Below are 21,618 nucleotides of genomic sequence, written 5' to 3' on the forward strand. Positions count from 1 at the left end.
AGGCAAAGAGATCTTGGGGAGGACATTGGAATTTCCCCAGGATGTGGAGTGGAGGTTGAGCCAATCCTAGACCTCAAGGGGCAGGGAGATGCCAGCTAACCCTTAGGTACAAGTAATTAGGGTTATGTCATTGATTCTGTGTGTCTGTTTCCTCTCTGTCACATGGGAGGGGAAGAAGGCAATCAACAGTGTTGAGCACCTACTGTGAGCCTCACAACATGCTAATCGCTTTATGCATAATACCTCATTTAGATCTCATGACACCTCTGGAAGGAAGGTATCATCATTCCTATTTTACAGATGAAGAAACTGAAGCTCAGAGAGGATATGTAACTTGCCCAGGGTCACACAGCTAGTAAGTGCCCAGTCTGATGGCCTGATCTCTTCTCCCATGACCTTTCCCAGCATTCCACCTTAGCCGCTCACTCCTTAGAAACACCTGGGAATCTTTTTTTTTAAAATTTATTATTTTTGGCTGTGTTGGGTCTTCGTTGCTGCACATGGGCTTTCTCTAGTGGCGGCGAGCGGGGGCTACTCTTCGTTGCCGTGCGCAGGCTTCTCATTGCAGTGGCTTCTCTTGTTGCGGAGCACGGGCTCTAGAGCGCAGGCTCAGTAGTTGTGGAGCACGGGCTTAGTTGCTCCAGGGCATGTGGGACCTTCCTGGACCAGGGCTCGAACACGCGTCCCCTGCATTGGCAGGCGGATTCTTAACCACTGCACCACCAGGGAAGCCCCACCCTGGGAATCTTATCCATAAATACCCCAGCTCCAGAATCACAAATTCATGCACCCTGCTCTCCGAAAACAACTTCCTACCCTCTCAGTGCCTCTTTCAGTTCCTTGTACTGTGACTGGTCTTTGGCCTTGCCTGGAAGTCCAGCTACGGACCTCTTTACTCTGCCAATACCCCACCCTCTCTTGTCTACACACCCCTCCTCATCCAGCTTTGAGTCCATGGCCTGTCATTTAGCAGCTCTCTTGCCAGTAACCTAAACTTCATTGCTTACCTGCCTTGCAAACCTCTGAATACAGTGGTTATTTCTCTTTGAGCTTTCGCCAGGGCAGCCAAGGACAGCAGAAGGAGGAGGAGTAATAATAACGCTGGCTAATACTTACATGGCATGTGTTATGTGCCAAGCACTAAGTGCTTCACATACTGGAACTCAATTCCTCCTCCAGCACTATGGGCTAGGTACTATTATTATCATCCCCACTGATGGGCAAAGAACATGGAGAGAATAGAGGTTAAATCACTCAACCAGACTCAAAGCATACAGCTAATTAAGTTGAGGAGCCATGATCAAACCCATGCAGTCTGTCCAGAGTCCGTGTTTTGATCAGTATACTATTTGCCCAGTGCACTGAGGCCACCCTTCCCTCCTTCCATCAGCCAGGAAGTACTGGGTTCCTGCCACCCCGGTCCAGCACTGCTCTTAGTGGGGACAGTCCAAAGGAAGTCCAGATCCTTCTTCACTGTACTTGGGGGCTGACAATTTGTAATAGTAGTAATAGTAGTAGTAATAAATTACGTTTTCAGCTTTTATTACGTGTGTCCTAAGTATTTTACATGTATTTATTTAACCCTCTCAACAACACTATGAGGTGGAAACTACAATTTTCCCCCTTTTGCTGGAGCACATGAGAGGACATAGTAATGAGACTACATTTGTACAACAGAGTGTTGGAATCAGATGGGAAGCTTGGTAGCTGGATGCCAGAGCCCTGGCTCTTAACCGGGACCCTTTCCTACTTTTCTTCCGGCCACAAGACCTCCCAGGCCCAGCTCTTTCTGAGGACGGGGGAGGAGTCTTCTCTGCATTGCCAGCAGGCCTGGTTCCCAAACCCAGGCCAGACCCTGGCCTTACAACTCCCAGAGCCCTACCGAGGTGGTCCTGGTTCCCTCTACTCTGAGGCTTCTGGGTGGTGAGCTGGGAGCTTAAGCAGGGGAGAGGATGGGAACCCCACTGGTAATTCCCCAGGGCCAGCCCAAGAGGCCTCTACTCTGAAAGGCCCAGGTCTGCCAGCAGTTCCCTGTAAAAATAAAGCCTGAGCTCGTCCTCCCCAGGCCTTACCTGTCCCTTTGCGTGAAGTACCAGCTCAGACTCCCAGTTTGTACCCGGAGGACAGCAGGCAGGGCAGGGCAGGGCCTAGGCTGGAGTGGATGGGGCTTCAGTGGCAGCTGGGGCTCAGAGCCCAGGGCTGCAGCAGAAAGCACTTAGCTTCCCCACTCCCCTCCTCACACCTATCAAGCCCCTTCCCCCTAACCCAGGCAGGACCCTACCCCTCCCCACTTCCAAGAGTTAGTGGCAACCCGGCCTGGTTTATCCATCCCACCCCTCTCTCCCATCCTCCCTCTTCCCATTCCCCTGGCAACCAAACCAGATTCATCAAGGAGAAGGACCTGGCAGCTGTTCAGGGAGAGACTAATAGCCCAGAAGGAAGGAGGGGCCTGGAGAGGAGACGAAGGCAAAGGCGGTAGGGATGTGAGCCTAAGGGCGTTGGCCCATCTCAGAGGACACACAAAGGCGGGGAGGCCCCTCTGCCCTGCAGTGCTGAGGGGATGGCCAGCCAGGGAGCCGCCCTCCTCATCCCCTCAGCCAGAGGTGCAGCCCGGAGTCCCAGACCTGTTTCCCCAGAAGCCCAGCTCTTGTCCTCAGGGCCGATCCTACGCAGACCTGTCCTTACTGGAGAGCCCCGGAGTCCCCAGCAGCAGCAGCCCCTTAGCTCCTGGCAAGCCCAACAGGCCTCAGCACCTCGACTCCTGCAGACCATCCAAGCTGCCTCTGTCCACTCCTGGGCAGCCCGTGCCTGCGTTCTGGAAGCCGTTTGACATGCAAAGGCCAGACATCAGCCTCCCTGCTAACTCTGGGGTGGGGGAGGGTATGAAGGGCCCTGTGGTTGGGTGTGTCTAATGTGTGTGCACATAGGTGCACGGTGCTATTACGCATATGCATCTGTGGCTCTGTTCTGGGCCTTTTTCTCCTCTTTCAGTCCCTGAGCCTACGGGGATGGGCACTTTCTCTTTCCCCTTCTCTCCCAATCCAGCCCTCCTCTCGCTGGGTACCTGCAGCTCCTCAGCACTGGAAACCGGCTCCTGCCCGTGTGTCTATCTCTCAGCCTTGGCAGCAGCTGCTACCCTTCAGCCCCCTCCCCTTCCTACTTCAGGAATCGCCCCGGTTCCTGTAAGGCCCTGACTGAGCAGCGGTGGGTTGGGGGAAGGGAGTATCCAGTAAAGCCAGACAGCACACGCTAGCTCACTCAGTTCAGCCTCCGGCATGGCACAGACCCTCCCAAGTGGGACCCAGAGCTGGGCCTAGTCACCCTGAGCCCCCTCTGATGTGCCCACCTTGCTGGGGCCTGGGGTAGATTTTGGGATCTGTGTCTTTAAGGCTGAGACATCAGCAGGCAACCGCCTGGCCAAGTGTCCAGGGGAGGGGCAGGGGAAGAAGCAAGTCCATTAGCAGCAGAGCTGGCGCCAGGCAGCAACCCTTCACAGAGCCCTGGGGATTTCAGGGACAGCAGCCCTTCCTCACCCACCTCAGCTGCCTCTGCACTCCCGTCCCCCAGATCTCCCTGGGTGTGGTGACAGAGGGGGCAGCTGACAGCATTTGAAAGCAGAGCCTAGCCTTCAGGGGCCATGTGGAGGTACAGCCTCTGGGGCCTAAGCCAGGCCAATTCTCCCTGCACCTGGGCTGCGTCCTCCCTGCACCTGGGCTGCGTCCTCCCTGCCCACGTACCAGAAGCCTGCCCTTTAACATACAGTCCACCTAGCCCCCAGTTTTTACCAGCTCTTTCAGGCAGGGACCCCAGTTCCAGTGAGGCCCTCCCACCCTAGGCTCCAGCTCCGGATATTTGCTGGAAGGCACTGACCCCCCCAACACCCGAACCCCCCCCTCCCGCCTCCCTGGGGCCTGTGGTGGCCATCCCTGTCTCCTTCCCCACCACGAACTGGGGGAATCAAGTAGGCAGGGCGCCGGCAACCAGGGAGGGAGGGTGCGGCGCTCCTGCAGCTCCGCAGGGGTGGGGCGTCCCCCTCCCCACATAGCCCCACCGTCAGGCCAGTGGGAGGAGCAGCCCATGCCCCCCCTGAGCCCGCAGGGCTATAAAGCCGCCTCGCAGCGGTTTGCGGCTCCTTCCCAGCGCCCGGACAAGCTCTGTCAGCGGTGACTCCCCATCCTCGGCCGCCATGAGCCACCCGTCGGGCCTCCGGTCCGGCGTCAGTTCCACCTACTACCGCCGCACCTTCGGGCCACCGCCCTCGCTGTCCCCGGGGGCCCTCTCCTACTCTTCCAGCTCCCGCTTCTCGAGCAGCCGCCTGCTGGGCTCGGCGTCCCCCGGCTCCTCCGTGCGCCTAGGCAGTTTCCGCAGTCCCCGGGCGGCCGCGGGCGCCCTCCTGCGCCTGCCCTCAGAGCGCCTCGACTTCTCCATGGCCGAGGCCCTCAACCAGGAGTTCCTGGCCACGCGCAGCAACGAGAAGCAGGAGCTGCAGGAGCTCAACGACCGCTTCGCCAACTTCATCGAGAAGGTGCGCTTCCTGGAGCAGCAGAACGCGGCCTTGCGCGGGGAGCTGAGCCAGGCCCGGGGCCAGGAGCCGGCGCGCGCCGACCAGCTGTGCCAGCAGGAGCTGCGCGAGCTGCGGAGGGAGCTAGAGCTGCTGGGCCGCGAGCGAGACCGGGTGCAGGTGGAGCGCGACGGGCTGGCGGAGGACCTGGCGGCGCTCAAGCAGAGGTCAGGGGACAGGGCCGGGGCTGGGCGGCGGCCGTCGAGGCGGCCGCCAGAGGGAGTGGCCCGCCTTATCCACCTGGGCGTGTGCAGGCAGCATCCTCGCCGGCGGGCAACACCCCCAACCCCCGTCTACCACTTTGCTGAGTCTCTGGGGAGGGGAGGAAGGGGGAGTTACTATGTCTCCCCTGTGTATAAAGGGGCCACATCTCAGCTCCCAGCAGGTTAAAGGGAAATATGGGGCAAGTCCATCAGGCAGCCTGAAGGCCCCTCCTCAGAGTCCTGGGCAGTAGCAGCCTCTGACCCAGATCCTGGGGGTCGCGGTCTTACGGCTGGGCAGTGACCCCGGAGCTCAGCTTCTGCACACCCCTCCCACCAGGCTGGAGGAGGAGACTCGCAAGCGCGAGGATGCGGAGCACAGCCTCGTGCTTTTCCGTAAGGTGAGCTCGGTCTCCCCATTCCTACCCCCGGCCTGCGTATCCAGGGTGGCATCTGTGGGCAAAGGGAGGCGACCAGAAGCCTCCAGAGGCAGACAGGGAGGGCCAGGCTCTTCGTCGACCTAAGCAACCCCTCCCTGCTCTCGAACCCCTACTGCCACCCCGTGAAGGACGTGGACGACGCCACCCTGTCCCGCCTGGAGCTAGAGCGCAAGATTGAGTCTCTGATGGATGAGATTGAGTTCCTCAAGAAGCTGCACGAGGAGGTGGGTGGACCCGGGTGTCAGGAGGTTGGGGGTGGTCTCGTTGGAGCTGGAGTATAAGCTCTGGAAGAGACTGGCGAGTGGACCTGAGGAAGAGAAGTGAGATTCGTAGGGTAGACGCAGGCTCTCAACCCCCTCTACAGGTGGTTTGACTCACACCCCTGCGCCGCCTGGTGGCGAGCAGCGGAGCTGCACCCCCGTAACCTGGCCAGAGGCTTAGTACGGGCGTGGCGCGGGCCGTGCAGTACCAAGCGCGCTGCACTCCCTAGCGCCCCCTTCTGTTCATTCAAGTGTTTCTTCTCTTTTCTGTGCGCCAACCGCGCGGCCCGCGTGGGATCTGCGCGATGAACTCGGCCTCTCGCCCTGGGCGGCAGGAGCTGAGAGACCTGCAGATGAGCGTGGAGAGCCAGCAGGTGCAGCAGGTCGAGGTGGAGGCGACCGTGAAGCCCGAGCTGACGGCGGCGCTGAGGGACATCCGTGCCCAGTACGAGAGCATCGCAGCGAAGAACCTGCAGGAAGCAGAAGAGTGGTACAAGTCCAAGGTGCCAGGGCACGGGAGGGTTTGGGAGGACCTGGAAGCGTGGAGAGCTGGGGGGAGGGCGCATCTGGTCCACTCACGTCCGGGTTGCCCCCCTGGCCGCAGTACGCGGACCTGTCTGACGCCGCCAACCGGAACCACGAGGCCCTGCGCCAGGCCAAGCAGGAGATGAACGAGTCGCGACGCCAGATCCAGAGCCTGACGTGCGAGGTGGATGGGCTTCGCGGCACGGTGAGTACCAGGCTGCGCGCCCCCGCCCAGGGGGTGGAGGATGAAGGCTGCTCCCCCCATTGACGCCCCCTCTTCACCCCCAACCCCCAGAACGAGGCGCTGCTCAGACAGCTGCGGGAGCTGGAGGAGCAGTTTGCCCTGGAAGCCGGCGGGTACCAGGCGGGCACCGCACGGCTCGAGGAGGAGCTGCGGCAGCTAAAGGAGGAGATGGCGCGACACCTGCGAGAGTACCAGGAGCTCCTCAACGTCAAGATGGCCCTGGACATCGAGATCGCCACCTACCGGAAGCTACTTGAGGGCGAGGAGAGCCGGTGAGAGGCAGCGGGTCGGATAGGGTTTGGTCAGGGCTTGTGGGGGAGAGGCCAGCGGCTCACAGGAGTAGCTGACCGAGTGCTTCGCCCCCAGGATCTCCGTGCCAGTCCATTCCTTTGCATCCTTAAGTATAAAGACGACTGGTGAGTCTTTCACGTCTGACTTCCAACTGTCTGTCCCCTTGTCTATTTCTGCCCTGACTGGACTCTTACTCTGGCTCTGCTCAGGGATTGGTTCTCTCCGTGAACTTCTGAGTCCTGGTCTACACTCGCCTTCGCTCCTCAGGCTCTGCCCCTCCCCGCCCCTCCCTCACCTCCCAGACGGAGTGAGGGCTTAAAACAAGAGAAATCCCAAGCCTCCTCCCTTCCACCTCTCATCTTGCTTTTTCCAGTGCCTGAGGTGGAGCCTCCCCAGGAGAGCCACAGCCGGAAGATGGTTCTGATCAAGACCATTGAGACCCGGGATGGGGAGGTAAGATGGGTCACTTGAGCGTAGGACCCCATCATTTCTCGTAGTATTTCTGAGCCCCAGCCTGGCTGCAGGTAATCTTAGGGTGTTTGTGGGTTAGTGATTCTTGGGGTGGGAGTGAGACAGGGAGATGGAAGTGGATGGTCAGACTGGAGCCTCAACTGGTTATGCCAGGGAGGGGAGACACCGTGCCACAAAGGAGCTGGAAGGAGGGTGGTGCTGAACGGTTTGTGCGCCTCACGTGCCTCGGCCCCCAGCAGGTGGTGACAGAGTCTCACAAGGAGCAGCGCAGTGAGCTGGACAAGTCTTCTACTCACAGCTACTGAACTTGTTGGTCCAGAGCTCCCTGACCCTGCCCTGGACCTCTAAGCCCCAATCCTAACACCGGTCCCGAATTAGTCTCCTCCCCCTCTGCATGTGTCCACCAGATGGCTCCAGTCACCCCTTCCCTGGCCGTGGCCAAACCCTACCCAGCACCACAGCTGGGCCTCTCCATGCCCACAGAGACATGATCCATATGTTTCTCATTTCTTATCTTGGTAAGAGTCTATATGTTCCCCCATTTCTTGTCCTGGTAAGAATCTATATGTTCCCACATTTCTTGTCCTGGTAAGAGGCCAACCATCCCCAGGATGAGTCTACTCCTGCCACGACCCCAAGATTAGTGGGTGGGTCAGGGTCTGAGTTTCACTTTTAAATCAAATAAAACTGCTATCAAGGGAACCCTCTCCAGTGGTGATCATTTTGTAATGTATAAAAATATGGAATGACTATGTTATACACCTGAAACTAATATAATATTGTAAGTGAATTATACTTCGATTTTTAAAACATCATAAAATAGTAATGGGGGCGGGGCAGGGGGGACCCTCCCTAGTGCACTTGTGTCTGTGTCATGGGAGCGTCAATGCAAAGGAGGCTCAGCGGTATTTTCCCCCTGCCTCAGGTCATTTCTCTTCTGACTCCCACTATCTCGGCATCTATGACTCCCGTCTGCCCCTCTGGTTTTCCTCCTACCTCTCTGTCCATTCCTTCTCAACTTCTGTGCCCCATCTGCAGCCCCAGATGTCCGAAGCAGAGCCCCTTACCTCGCTTTACACCTTCTGCAGTCACGTTCTTCCTTCTGGATTCCCCGCCCTAAGATGAAGTCACCACTAGGACTTCCGTGGCCCCAATTAGAACTCACCTCATCTTATACTCCTTTCTTTTCTTCACCTACCCCCAATTCTGTTAATTCTACTTTATAACTCTTTCAAGGCTGTCTGGTTCTCCCCGTCTCCACTGCCACCACCCTAGTCCAGGCCACCATCATCTCTTTTTTTAAAAAAAAATTTATTTATTTTTGGCTGCGTTGGCTCTTCGTTGTTGCGTGCAGGCTTTCTCTAGTTGCGGCGAGCGGGGGCTACTCTTCGTTGCGGTGCGTGGGCTTCTCATTGCGGTGGCTTCTCTTGTTGTGGCACACGGGCTCAGTAGTTGTGGCTTGTGGGCTCTAGACTGCAGGCTCAGTAGTTGTGGTGCACAGGCTTAGTTGCTCCCCGGCATGTGGGATCTTCCCAGACCAGGGCTCGAACCCGTGTCCCCTGCATTGGCAGGTGGATTGTTAACCACTGCGCCACCAGGGAAGTCCCGCCACCGTCATCTCTTGCCTGGGTTACATTGTCTGCCTCAGTGGTCTTTTCCCCTGGCCTGGCCCTGCCACCCGCCTAAACCTATTCAGCACACTTAGCCAGCAGATCAATTCTGCTGCCACCACCCCACCCCTTGCTTGAAAATGTCTATTTCCATGCTGTCCTCCAACTCCATTCCATCCTACCCTTGCCTTGAAGTCAAAATTTACTTCTGAATTTAGAATGATCTTTTTCACTCAATTATAGTGCTAGGTGTAGGGAGTAAGCCAGAGTCCCTGCTCTCAAGGAGCTCACAGTCTGGGTGGGGGACATAGATAAATAAGCATACAATTCCAACCTCGCGACGAGTGATGTGATTGGGATAAGGGGATGGTGTTCTGGAAACATGAAGAAGAACACCTAACCCAGCCTTAGGGTAGAGATGGCTTCCCAAAGGAGGCACCATCACAGTGAGCACTGGAGAATGAACAGCAGTTACTCAGGTGAAGCAGGGAGAGGAAGAGGACTTTCTAGGTAGATACATCAGCCAGAAGACAAGAGGGAGCATGTCTGGAAAGTGAAAGTAGTTCTACGTTGCTGGAATGAAGGCTAGAAAGGAAGGAATTGCATTGAGGTTGGAAAGATGCAATGAGGGCCAGGTCACCGAGGGCCTTATAGGACATATGAAGGCACTTAGAATTTATTCTAAGGAAAAGGGAAAGAAAAGGGTTTAATGGGTGAAGTATTCAGAGCTGCATCTTAGAAAGGTCACTCTGGCTGTGGTGTTCAGACACAGTTGGAAGGAGAAGGAGGACCAGTTCAGAGACTGTGCAGTGAAACATGCAAGAGATGGTGGTGGGCAAAGAAGTGGATGGATTTGAGCACTATTCAGGGGGTAGAATCTGCAGTTCCTAAGTGGGGATTGTCAGTGTGAGGAAAAGGGAAATAGCAAAGGTTACCCAAGGTTTTGAGTTGAACACCCAGGCAGATGGTGGGACTTTTCACAGAAACAGGGAAGATTGGTATAGGGAGACAAGGGGGCCCAAGACAACAACGTCAGTTTTAGACTTACTGAGTGTGAGATGCCACGGAACAGCCCAGGGGAAGGGCTGGCAGGCATTCATGTCCACAGGTCTGGTGTTCAGGTGTGATGGAATATTTTGAGATGCTGAATCTATCAGGATGCTTTCTGCTACAAGTAACATACAACCTCATTTTTTTTTAAAAAAAAAAAAAAAGAAAGAAAGTAAACTACTTCATGTAACAAGGAGCCAGAGGTAGGTGGGCTCTGAAGTTGGCTGATTCAGCAGCTCAATAATATCACGGACCCAGGCTCTGTCCATGGTTCTGTTCAGCCTTCCTCCTCGGAGGGAAGTTTCATCCTCGGGATGGTTCTCCTCATTGTCTGAAGGTGGGTGCCAGTAGCTACTGCGTGATGCTTCTGTCTTCATATTCAGTGGAAGAAAGAGAAACCCCTCCTCCCAAGGATGAGATATAAGTCCTTTCCTTCAGACCGTCTGGCAAGGATCATTGGTGTGTCCGCACCTGGAGCAGTAACAGTCATCACTGACTTGGGCTAATTGTCTGGTATGGAATGGACATTGGGGATCAACCACAATGTCCATTGCAAATATTACTCAAGCTTCCCACCATTTTCACCCTCCACCCCTTGCCTTCTCTCCTTTTCATTCAATAGCATTTCTTATCTCAGAGGAGAAATGTCACTGAAGAAAAGCAGACAAAAGCTTTGGAGTTTCAACGATTTAGATTTTCAAGTGAGCAAAATTTCCAGTTTGGAAACTTTCACATCAGAGTCTGTGGCCTATGACTTGTACTGGATAGAAGGAAGAGTTTGAGCTGGGTTTCTCAGGTGTCCCACATGAGAAAAAAATGAAACCACTCAAGAACGGTGTATTAAGTGAGAAAAGAGAAATGCCTTGGGGAGACTCGTAGAGGAGCAGAGGAAGTGAATCCTGAGAATTAACTGGCAGAGAGGTAGGAGGCCTCAGGAAGCCAGGGCAAGAGAGAGCTTTCCAGAGGGAGTGGCTAGCTGCGTCAGAGGATGCTGGGAACCCAGGTTAAGTAACAGGTGGGAAACGTGAGGTTTATCAGCAAGGAAGATGTTAGACCTCAGTGAGGGCAGCTTCAGGGCAGGGTAGGGTCAGAGACAAAACACGGTCAACTGAAGAGCGAATGAGAGATGGGGAAGTGGAGAGCAGACTACTCTCATGAGATGTTTGATTGTTGAAAGAAAAGAAAGAACCAGAGCAAGAAAGATCTGTGTTGGAAAAGTGAAATTTTGAAGAAAGGAGAGACTGCACCAATCGTTTTCAAGCTGCGGGTCATGAAACATTGTAATAAAAATTATTGGGTCAAGACAAACATTTTAAAATAAAAAGAATAGAAAACTTTAGGGTATGGTGAAACTGTTATTTTCAGTGTATGTATGTGTGTTCTGGGTTTTCATGTAAAATACATTTTTTTATCTTGGATCGCAGGGGGGAAAAATTGAAAAAGACCAGACTTGAACGAGTTTAAGTGCTGGGGAGAATTGAAAGAATCAATTTGTCACGCGTGGATCCAGCCACCTATTGAAATTATACAACCTCAGACTTGGCTGTGATTGAAGAGTTTTAGGAAAACTCAAAATCCAATTCTAAAAAAGCGATCTGATGTTAACCTCAAGAAGACAGGGCTGGGATTTGATTGTGATTAAGAAAGCCTATACCGTATTGATTTTATTGTATTCTGCTTGTTGGAAGAGGGGAAGTCGTTTTCATGTCATCTGTAAGAAGGTCACCTCAAAAGTGAGGACGTGACCACATTTACTTAGCAGTTCCTAGAGCGAACCAGTTGTGGTGGGTATCCTGGACCCCAGGGAGGTGCCCACTGTTGTAGTGGAATAATTCCTTAGGGGCCACCTGCCGTGCGTGGAAAAGGGGGTTCAGTTATCTGAGTTGCAAAGAAGAGAGACTAAATGAATATCCCAAGCAAACGGGAGTTCATTGTGAAGTTACACGTAGAAATAAGGGGGACAAGAATTGCAGCTGCCTGGGGTGGAGTGGGAGTCATTTCACAGGAACCCAGAAACACCTGTGTGACACGGGCTCTGCAGCCCCGTCAGGCTTCACGGAGCATGACAGGTGACAGGAAGCTCCATCCACGGCAGGAGCACAAGGCTCCCTGACCAGTGCTCCTACTGCTTCGACTGCTCCTGTCACAATAAGCAAATGACCTCACCCTTTGCCCTGGCTCTTGCTGACTCACAGTTTCTTCTTACTCGTGGCTTCAATTGTCCTACGGTTTCCATGACCAGATAGAAATTGCGCAAGCCGAGAAGATGGTGGGTTTGTGCCCCCAAAGAACCATCTCGCCCGAGTTAGAATTCAGGCTCCTTTTATACTAAAAGGGGAGGGAATAAAGTCAAATGCTTCCTGGTTCCCATCTGCCTCATGAGGGGATGTGTTCATTTCTTCCTCCCTGCAGTCATTCACAGGTGGACCTGGTCAAGATGTTTCCTGTGAGCTAAACAAAGGTATTTTAGCTTAATGCTCATTACCTGGGGAGCAGGGTTCCCAGAGATGGGCCATTATGTATAATTTAAGCTTATAGGCAACATCCCTTTAGTGATTAACTTGTCATAGAATACAAAAGGTTCTTCCCTCTTCCAGTTAGAGTGATGGAAGAAGGGGTCACAAGCTAAGGAATGCTGGCAGCCTCTCGGAGCTGCAAAAGGCAAGCAAACAGATTCTCCTCTGAAGCCTCAGAAGGAATGGAACCAGACCAAATTTTAGAATTCAGACCCCCAGACCTGTAAGAGAATAAATTTGTATTGTTTTAAGCCACTAACTTCGTGGCGATTTGTTACAGCAGCAATAGGAAACAAGTATACAACCCGACATATTTTATAAGCACACATGCATAGGTAAGAACTTACATCAATCACATTAGAGTGGTGTCTATGGGGGAGAGCAGACAGGGAGTAAAGGGGGATTGATAGAATAAAACAAGAGAGGTGGCTTGCACCTCCCCATATTCGAGGTCCAGCAAAGACAAACAGAAGCAGGTCGCTCTGACTGCTGTATAGAAAACAGGTTGGACGCTATGACAGGCATAGCAGATATTCTGAGCATTGGCCGTTTGAAAGACTTTTATGATATAAAATCAGTCTCCTTGTACCTCGATTCTGTGAAGGTGGTGCCCTGAGGAGCAGGCATAAATATTTTGTTCACCAGAAGGCATATCGCTCATGGTAAATCACTCAGTTTCTCTTACAAATTCGATGAGTGTGACTCCAAGATCTACTCTGGGTAGCCTGACAAACTCAAGTTTCCAGGTTTGTGAACTTGGCCCTGGACTGTGCTGACTACCTTAAAATCATGTAAAGCCACTGTGCAGACAACCTCCATCCTTCAAACTTCAGCCTTATTCCTCCACGTATCCCAAATGTGTGATAAAGGGCCTTACACACAGTAGGTGCACAATGTTTGTCAGTAGCCATCCCTGCTAATCTAGGAGTCAGGGTCCAGCACATTCACAGTACCTGTGAGTGGAATGAGGGGACTGTCCCCTTCCTTCCAGTCAGACCATCTTTCTAGTTTTATTTCCTACTATCCTACGTTCCATCTATCCCTAAGGACTTACCCTCATCTGAACACTCCAAGTTTCCTTGCCTTTGCAAGTGCTGTTCCGAGTGACTAGAAGAGCCTTCTCTCTTTTACAGGAAGTTCAAATATTACTTCTTTTTGGAGGTCTTCCCTATCTCTCCAGGTATTCATTTGATCAATTATTCATTCATCCATTGACTCATTCAACAAATAGTGAACACCCTTACAGGCAGGCACAATGCAAGACATTGAATATATAATGTAAGCCAAAAATAAAAGGTCACCACCTTCATGGAGGTCTAGCAGGAGAGATCAGGTTTAATAAACACGATACATTAGGTTCACATTGGTGAATATACAATTACCAACTGAGATACATGCTCTGAGGAAACACTGTTCTTTGAGAGCACACAACTAAGGAAACTTTTTTAGATTAGGGTGGGTTTTGAGTGGAGGGGTTCAAGGAAGCCCTCTACAAGAAAGTAACAGCGAACATCCATTTGGAGGCATGAATAGGCAAAGTGGAAGGTATTGCAGACAGAGAGACTAGAAGGAACACGACAACTTTCAGGGATTGGAAATGGCAATGGAGTTGAAAAGCAGAGAACAAGGCGGAAAGTGGTACAAGATGGGGAGTATGAGTGGGGAGAGGTCAAGGCACAGTGGTAACATGACCAGATTTGCATTTTGGAAAGATTACTCTAGCTGCTATATGGTGAATGGATTATTGTGGAAAGCAAGAGGGAATGGAGGGTGGGAGGCTTTTGCAATCCTCTAGGTGAGATTAGGGTGGAGATAATGAAGAGGAAGAAGGTAAATGAAATCCAAAGGTAATGAAAAGGTGTGAAGGAGAAATTGGAAGGGGAGGGCTTGTATAATAGGAAGCACAAGTCAGGGAGAGAATCTACCAGAGTCCTGTACGCTTGAAACCATCGCCCATTTCCCATTAGAGGTTAACCCCTTCCATTCTAACCAGTGTTCTAGGTTCCCTCATTTTCACACCCCTGCCTGCCAACGGTCCTCCAGGCCTGTGGTGTTGAGTTCCAATGACACTGTTTTGAGCCTTGTTTTCTTATCTGTGAAATGGAGACCACACCTCACCATTCGTAAAGGTGGAGTGAAAAAAGTGATTGTTTCTTTTTATTTTTGTTATTGTTAGCCTCAGTTCAATTTTTTCCAGCCCTCTCCGCCCGTTTGGAGGCAGTTCCTCGGCCTAGGCACAACGTACGGTCGTTTCCTACAATGTGTCTGGAGCGGATTCCCCACAGCTTGACGCCGAACTCTGATCAGAGTCGGGTGAGCGGTTCGTGCCAGCCTCCAACACCGTCAGTTAGCCTCATTCAGGACACCAGCCCTTCCCACAATGCCGCGAGACTGCACCGTCCCGCACCAGTCCCGAGACCTCGCGAGAGTACCCAGCGCCCGTTGTCTCTCAGACTCCGAGCCCACGCCTTCGCCGGCCTCAGAAAGGTCTCCTCCTTCTTCTTCCACCCCGCGCTCCGCTCTCGGATTGGCTGGTTGAGTCGGGTCAGTTTTTTTCCTGGCCAGAAAGCGGCTCGACGACTAGTCCTTCTTTTGGCCTCGCCTCCGAAGCCTGCGGATTGGACAGCTGAATCCTGTGACACACGCCTCCGCAGTAGCGCAGACAAGCCAATCAGGAGCTTGGCGTATTTTACAAACTGGGGAAGTATCTGCAGCAGAAACCGAGAGAGTCCGGGGAAAAAGCGAAGCAAGTGAGGGCGACGCTGAGGGGTTCCGGGGGAGGTGCGGCACCGGGATCTTGGAGGGAATGAGGGCTTCGGGGGCTCGTAGGGAGGAGAAGCAGTTTGGGGTCCTGGGGCTAAAGAATAGGCTCAGAGGGTTAGGAGGAGACCCCCAGAAAAGAGGCCTTGCAGGCGCCGGGTCCTCTGGGCGCATGGATTTGGGTGGAGATGGGAGTATCAGGGATGTCAGGACCGAAGCCCCGAGCTGGCTGACCTTTGATCCCTGATCCTGCCTTCTTCTCCGTCTCAGTTGTAGTCGTCATGACTACCCTCCAAGCCACGAAGGATCCTCTCCTCCGGGGTGTATCTCCTACCCCCAGCAAGATTCCCGTTCGCTCTCAGAGACGCCCGCCTCTCCCCACAGTCAAACCCAGCGCCCTGGACCAGGAGAACCAAGATCCAAGGGTAAGAGGGGTTGTGGGGGGTGAAGACAGTAGCTACAAGGACGCAGCACACACCAGCAACGCACCCCAACGCTGAGCCCCAGCTTTTTGTTCTCCCTTCCCTCAGAGATTGGTGCAGAAGCTCAGTAGTCAGCGCCCTCTCGTTGACTCAGCAGGCCCCAGGCCGAAAGCCACACATCAAACAGAGCAATCGGAGAGATTGGTGGGGAGTACTCGGCTTCGGAACCCCTTGGAGGAGCTCAGGCCTAGCCCTGGGAGACAAAATGTGGGACCTAGGCCCCCTCCCCAGACAGGTACCTTTTGGAGGCTTGAAGACAGTTTCTTTGGCTGGGTAGGAGAATTGGCTGGTGGCAGTGGGGTTTGGGGGCTTTGCATTCCCGGGTCTCCTGCTTACTATAATTCCTAGTCCCTGCTGCTAGAAAGCTCTTTGCTCTTAGAAGCCCTTTGCTTTCTTCAGCAAAGCGTCATCTCTTCTAAAGCCTTTTCCGCCTCTCCCAGTCGTAATCAATTGCTCTGTGTTCGCATGCTTTGCTGTACTTCTTTTATAACATGTCCATACTTGGACTTGAGTCTGTTACCTCTCTATAGTTTGATGATAGCTTTCCTGAGTATGGGGGCTTTGTCTTATTTGTCTCAGGGTGTCAGTGCCTAGAATAGTGTCTTACACAGAGCAAAGTCCTATGAATGTTTGGTGAGCTGAGTTCAGTTATATGAGTCTCTTCGGCTCACTCTTACACCTCAAGTGACTCTGCTGGGCTCCCTGACCCCTCAGCCTCCCCGCTTCCTGTTCCTTCTCACCTTTCCTTTTCCTCTTCCCTTGCAGAGGCTCCAGGGACCATAGAGTTTGTGGCTGACCCTGCAGCCCTGGCCACCATCCTGTCAGGTGAGGGGGTGAAGAGCTGTCGCCTGGGGCGCCAGCCCAGTCTGGCTCAGAGAGTACTGGTTCGAGGGAACCAGGGAGGCACCATCCGGAGGCGCCAGGTAATGAGCCAGGATAGGAGGAGATCAGGCTGGAGTAGGCTGATGAGGGAATCCTGAGCCTGTACTGATAGCCTCTCTTGGGGTCCTAGGATGCCCGGGCCTCTGCATACTTGGCTCCCAGAACCCCCACCCACCGACTGGACCCTGCCAGGGCTTCCTGCTTCTCCAGGCTGGAGGGACCAGGACCTCGAGGCCGGACCTTGTGTCCCCAGAGGCTAGAGGCTCTGGTGAGTGCCCTTGAGGGGCTGATACTCAGTGCTTCTGGGAACTCCTTCCAAGGACAGAGCTGGGCCTTAGGAGGGAAGGTACCTCATGATGAGCCAGAGGGTTGGTATGGAGGCCGATGGGGTTGTTGGTGAAGCCTGAAGGTTTGAGGCCTACCTCTGACTCTGTTTTTTCTCTTGCTCCTATGGCGCAGATTCCACCTTCAGGACCTTCCTCTCACCCCTCTGCTCCTCCCGGTTTCCAGGAGCTAAGAAGAGAGACAGGTGGCAACAGCAAGTGAGGAGAGGGTCATCTGGAAAAGAATGATTCAGTGTCTGATACAGGGGTCCCTCAGAGCTGGGGCCTTCCGGTAGCTTTAGGACTTCCCAGCAGCCCAGGGCGGAAGGGGGAAATCTGTGAGTGCTCAGGGTGAGCCCTTGCAATAGGGGTCAGGCCTTCACAGCCAGGCCTCAATATGACATCAGTTTCATCAGGCTGTGGGACAAGGAGGGGACAGAACTGAGAGGTACCATCTCTTTTGTTTCGTGGCCAGAGCACAGACTGTGGCAGTAAATGGGATTTGGGTTTGATTTCTGACTCTTAGTACTTATGATTTGTGCAAGCTTGCCTTACCCTCCGAGCTCCAGTTTCTTTTCTTTTCTTTTTTTTTTTTTCTGGCTGCGCCACTGCGTGGATTGTGGGATCTTAGTTCCCCAACCAGGGATTGAACCCGGGCGCTTGGCAGTGAAAGCGCAGAGTCCTAACCACTGGACTGCCAGGGAATTCCCACTTCAGTTTCTCTAATCTGTCAAATGAGGATAATATTTGTATTATCATTTGAGGTTATCGTGAGAATTAAATGAGATGATGTTTGAAAAGCACTTAGCACAGGGCCCAGCTAGTACTTGGTACTCAGTGACTGCTAGCTGCTGTCCTTATCGCCATCAGGACTTCAGTGAGCCAGGCCTCAGGATTGCTTCTGGAGACCCTTGTCAAGCCTGGTGAGTGTGTCTGGCCATGGGGAGACAACAGGGGCAGGGGAGCTGCTTGTAGCGAGCAAAACAAGAGAAAGCTCAGCAGGCTGTGGCGGGAAGCCCAGATCAGAAGGAGACAGAGAGGAAGAGATCTTCTTGATAGGCCAGAGGTTGGCCCAGTTGCACTTGTGTCGAAGGAGGTGGTCCCCGTCTCTACCCTCTCTCTGCCGCTTCCTGTAGGGTTTACCTTCCACTCACTGTTCTGTCCTCAGCCCCTAAGAGCCATCACCGCACCCCTAGCCCACTCAGGGTATTCAGATTAATGATTTACTACTGAAATAGTGCTGGCCTGCAAAGGGATGCTGGATGGGTCCCCACCCCTGATGGTGCAGTGGGGGCTGTTAAACTGGCATACCCTGGTCGGAGGTTGCAACCTCCGACTAGGGTTGCAGGGCCCTGTGCCAGACTTTGATGTGTGTTCCAGACACTGCAGCAAATTTCCTGTCTCCTCCTAGCTTCCTCTCTCCCTGAAGGAGAATATGAAGTTGTCACTCACTCAGATGAAAGAGGAGGGGGCCCCCTCGGTCTGGCTCAGCGAGTACCATTAAAAGAAACCCGAGAGATAACACACACCAAGGTGAGCTGGGACCTTCCTCCTCTGTGCTGGGGGAAGGGCACAGAGGAGATGCAGGGGGGGATTCCCCAGTAGCAGCGGCACTGAGGATTGTGGGTAGAGCCAGGCAGTCCCAGCCTGGATCTCAGCATGTTAACTGGGTCCTGGTTTGCCCTAGATGGACCCAAGGCCCTCTCCAGAGTGGTACTGGCCTCTGTTTACCAGGTGTCCGGGGCCTGCGAGTGAGAGGTCACAGTCTGGTATACATTTGTATCACCATCAGATCAGTGCTGAGAGTAAGACAGATCTGAGAGTTCATTCTTTCACTCCACAAGGGTTTATTGAACAGCTACTGTGTGCCAAGCAATGTTCTAGGTTCTGGATATACTGTAGGAAATAAGTTCACATTCTAGAAGGGGGAGACAAAAGATAAACACACGCGTAAAATATATAGTAGGTCAGATGGTGCTAAGTTATCTGTTTAAAAAAAAGAAAGTAAGGCACTGAAAGGGAAGGAGAAGTGGAAGGGGGTGATTGGTACTGTAGTTTCAGGTAGATCGGTCAGGGGAATCTCACTGAGGTGCGGCTAAGTGAAGAGCAGAAAGAGTTGAGGGAGTGAGCCATGTAGATAATCTGGGGGAAGAACGTTCCAGGCCACAAGAACTGCAGATGCAAAGATGGCATGTACCTGGTGTGTTTAAGGATCAGCAAAAAAGCGAGGCTGAAGCAGAGTAAGAAGGAAAGGAAGTGAGAGGTTAGAGCAATGACAGAATCAGGTTGGGTAAGGATTTATAAAACAGCGTAAGATCTTGACTATTACTTGGAATGAGTGCAAAGCCATGGGGAGGGGGGATGAACAAGGGAGGGACATGACTTGATTAGATCTCAAAAGAATCACACTGGCTGCTCAAGTGAGGACAAGAAAGAGCAATGCCAAGCGGGAGGGATCACTCTTCCACCTTGTTCTCCACAGGACGGCCGTGACTCCTGCCTGATGCCCTCCCCTGGCCAAGTGATACCACCTGCCATCACCCGGCCATCACCCTTTGGACGGGCTCAGCGTGTGCCTTCCCCTGGCCCCTCAGCTCCAGTTTGTATCCACAACTCCTGGGGGCTGGGATCACTGCGAGGTCTCGGTTTTGTCCCTGCCCAACCACTCCCATCTCTCCCCAGACCTCATATTCAGTGTTGCGGCGTCTCGCCATCCGCCCCAAAACCCAGTTCACACCCCTTCCATCGGCCCCCAGAGCTCAGCAGGTGAGAGAGGGCAGGGGAGGTAGCTGGCTTAGGCCAGGGCTGGAGGAGGAAGGGGATAGATGGGTACAGGGAAAGTCATGGCATCTCACTTCTGTCCCAGGCCCGGTGGTTGAGTGGCCTCTCCCCTCAGCCTTGCCCTGAAGAGCCTGCCCTGCCCTGGGTAAGTATCTGAAACCTTCCCATGCTGAGCTTCCTCGCTCTGTCCCGTTGGCCTGAGGCCCAGCAGTTTTGAAGCAAGTGGGCTCTCTGGAAAAGCTGCCTAACTCTCCAACTCTCCCTGCTTCTCTGCTGCCCCTCCTAATCCAGGTCTAGGGCCACTCAGTTAAGGCCCTGATCCCTTCCTCACTAGTTTGAAGACTCAAACTAGTCTTCTTCCTACTCCAGCCTGGCTTCCTCATGTGGCCCCTCTCCTCCCATGTGGCAGGAGCAGATTGCAGTCCGGTTATTTGACCAGGAGAGTGGTATAAGGTTGCAGGAGGCTCCTGGGAAGCCACCCGTGTCAACTCCTTATGGACCCCACCCCAGTAGAACCCCCAACCTCCAGGAGCTGAAGCTGCAGGTGGGCTGGTGTGGGCAGCAGCTTTGATGCCCGATGGGCAGTGACGGGGCTGGGAAAGCGAGAAATGGCGGGGGTGGGGGTGGGCATGGAAATACGACAGTGTGGGTACAAGACTTGCACCCACTTCTTGACATCACACTCTGTCCCACCCACAGCGCATCAATATCCTGCAACAGCTTTTGCGACAGGAGGTAGAGGGGCTGGCGGACGGCAAGTGTGCCCCCCTTCATGGAGGCTCCTCTCTGGATGTGGTTGAACTTCAGCCCCTGCTGGCTGAGATCTCTAGAACTCTGAATGCCCCAGAGAATAAATCTGGGGCTTTTCATCTTCCTGGAATGTTACAGCACTCTGGGTTGCCCAAACCCTACCTTCCAGAGGGGTGTGGGGAACCAGAGCCCTGCCCTGGAGCAGAGCCCGAGGTAGCTCTGCCCTGCCCTCCAGCAGAACCAGGGCCCCCAGAGTCCTACCATAGGAGGGGGCCTGAGATATCAGAGCCCTCCACCCAGGAGGCATCAGAGCCCTGCCCTCTGGGAGAGCCTGGACCCCTTCAGGCCTGCCCCCAGGGGCAGACAGGACTCCCAGAGCCCTCCCCTAGGGTAGAGCCTGGGGTATCAGAGGCCTGCTCCCTGGAACCCAGAAGTCCAGAGTCCAGCCCATGGTCCTGCTGCAGTCAGTGGGCTCCAGCGACCACCAGCCTGACCTTCTCCTCCCAACGCCCACTTTGTGCCAGCCCCCCTATCCACTCACTCCAGTCTCTGAAGCCCCCAACAGGCCAGGCAGGTAAGGAGTTGGTTGGAAGGGGTTGTGAACAAAGGAGGTCCTCATCTCTCGCTGGGAGCAGGGCCTGCCCTGCACCAGGTGATCCTACGCTTTCTTTCCCCTACCTCCCTTGCCCCAGTCTGGCTCTCCCACAGGAAGAAGTGGGGGGCTGCACCTTCAGCTCTGTGCTCCTAATTGGCTTGGCCCTTGGTCGCGGAGTGGGAAAGGGCAGTATATGGTGGGAGTCTGGGACTCCAGAGTCTGCCCTGATCTCTCTGTGGCCTTTGGCCCTCAGGCCCCAGCAATCTGGCCCCTCGAACCCTGGCCCTGAGGCAGCGCCTCAAAGCATGTCTGACCGCCATCCACCGCTTCCACGAGGCCCGCCTGGACGACGAGTGTGCCTTCTACACCAGCCGAGCCCCTCCCTCAGGCCTCACCCGGGTCTGCACCAACCCTGTGGCCACATTGCTCGAACGGCAGGATGCCCTGGTGAGCCTCCGGTCCACAGCCAGCTATGCCTGTGGGAAGAGGGAAGTAGGGCAGGGGGCCATCCTCGGCTCCTTTACAGAGGTCAGGGGGAAGAGCTGGTTACAGTTCAAGGACGGCTGGGCTGTGACGAGGTCTTCTCTCTCCCTAGTGTTTTATTCCAGTCGGTTCTGCTGCCCCACAGGACTCTCCGTCATGAGGCATACGCCTCCACCCACTCCTGTCCTGCCTTGCACCTTCCTTTTAACCCTTATTTATTTTCCACACCATGTACTGGGAGCTGACACCCTTTTGTCCTTCAATAAAGTTTCTAAAATGTCCAAATGTCTGTTTTCCTCCGGTCCTACTTAGGCCAGCTACTGCTGTTTCTCCTCAATTGTCCACATGGTGGCAGTGTCCTCCAGCTTAGAGGCCAGTCCTGGGTTCTCAGTCT

General features: G+C 53.9%; 2 protein-coding genes across 12 annotated transcripts; both read left to right on the forward strand.

Moving 5' to 3' along the window:
* The first annotated feature begins 693 nt into the window (after positions 1-693).
* PRPH (peripherin) lies at positions 694-7,699 on the forward strand. 6 transcript variants are annotated; one of them, XM_027106162.1, is made up of 9 exons: positions 694-4,728; positions 5,102-5,162; positions 5,330-5,425; positions 5,797-5,964; positions 6,066-6,191; positions 6,282-6,502; positions 6,597-6,646; positions 6,895-6,974; positions 7,229-7,699. In XM_027106162.1, the coding sequence occupies exons 1-9, from the start codon at positions 4,187-4,189 to the stop codon at positions 7,295-7,297; spliced, it is 1,413 nt and encodes a 470-aa protein (XP_026961963.1). In that variant the 5' UTR covers positions 694-4,186; the 3' UTR covers positions 7,298-7,699. The 6 variants fall into 6 exon arrangements, 4 of the variants coding, with proteins under 4 accessions (XP_026961963.1, XP_026961964.1, XP_026961962.1 ...); XM_027106163.1 differs by having other exon boundaries at positions 7,232-7,694; XR_003432765.1 differs by having other exon boundaries at positions 6,597-6,974; positions 7,229-7,273.
* An 859-nt stretch (positions 7,700-8,558) lies between these two features.
* On the forward strand, positions 8,559-21,551 carry TROAP (trophinin associated protein). 6 transcript variants are annotated; one of them, XM_027106167.1, is made up of 15 exons: positions 13,467-14,918; positions 15,199-15,353; positions 15,436-15,645; positions 16,176-16,333; positions 16,423-16,560; positions 16,752-16,834; positions 17,486-17,538; positions 18,027-18,148; positions 19,098-19,214; positions 19,298-19,381; positions 19,482-19,541; positions 19,806-19,940; positions 20,096-20,720; positions 20,995-21,188; positions 21,337-21,503. In XM_027106167.1, the coding sequence occupies exons 1-15, from the start codon at positions 14,428-14,430 to the stop codon at positions 21,382-21,384; spliced, it is 2,673 nt and encodes an 890-aa protein (XP_026961968.1). In that variant the 5' UTR covers positions 13,467-14,427; the 3' UTR covers positions 21,385-21,503. The 6 variants fall into 6 exon arrangements, with proteins under 6 accessions (XP_026961972.1, XP_026961966.1, XP_026961968.1 ...); XM_027106170.1 differs by having other exon boundaries at positions 14,864-14,949; positions 15,459-15,645; positions 21,337-21,505; XM_027106165.1 differs by having other exon boundaries at positions 13,465-14,918; positions 20,096-21,188; positions 21,337-21,551.
* Positions 21,552-21,618: the final 67 nt, after the last annotated feature.

The sequence above is a fragment of the Aethalodelphis obliquidens genome, unplaced genomic scaffold (assembly GCF_003676395.1).
Source record: "Aethalodelphis obliquidens isolate GAN/ISIS:26980383/991018 unplaced genomic scaffold, ASM367639v1 scaffold8, whole genome shotgun sequence".
NCBI classification, from domain to species: domain Eukaryota; kingdom Metazoa; phylum Chordata; class Mammalia; order Artiodactyla; family Delphinidae; genus Aethalodelphis; species Aethalodelphis obliquidens.

Bases quoted from the DNA above. Each gene is read 5' to 3' on its own strand.
- PRPH (XM_027106161.1), top strand. From the start codon at position 4,187: ATGAGCCACCCGTCGGGCCTCCGGTCCGGCGTCAGTTCCACCTACTAC. The intron at 4,729-5,101 runs GTCAGGGGACAG...CCCTCCCACCAG, and splicing joins CTGGCGGCGCTCAAGCAGAG to GCTGGAGGAGGAGACTCGCA. The intron at 5,426-5,796 runs GTGGGTGGACCC...CCTGGGCGGCAG, and splicing joins TCAAGAAGCTGCACGAGGAG to GAGCTGAGAGACCTGCAGAT.
- TROAP (XM_027106165.1), top strand. From the start codon at position 14,428: ATGTGTCTGGAGCGGATTCCCCACAGCTTGACGCCGAACTCTGATCAG. The intron at 14,919-15,198 runs GTGAGGGCGACG...TCTCCGTCTCAG, and splicing joins CCGGGGAAAAAGCGAAGCAA to TTGTAGTCGTCATGACTACC. The intron at 19,382-19,481 runs GTGAGAGAGGGC...CTTCTGTCCCAG, and splicing joins CGGCCCCCAGAGCTCAGCAG to GCCCGGTGGTTGAGTGGCCT.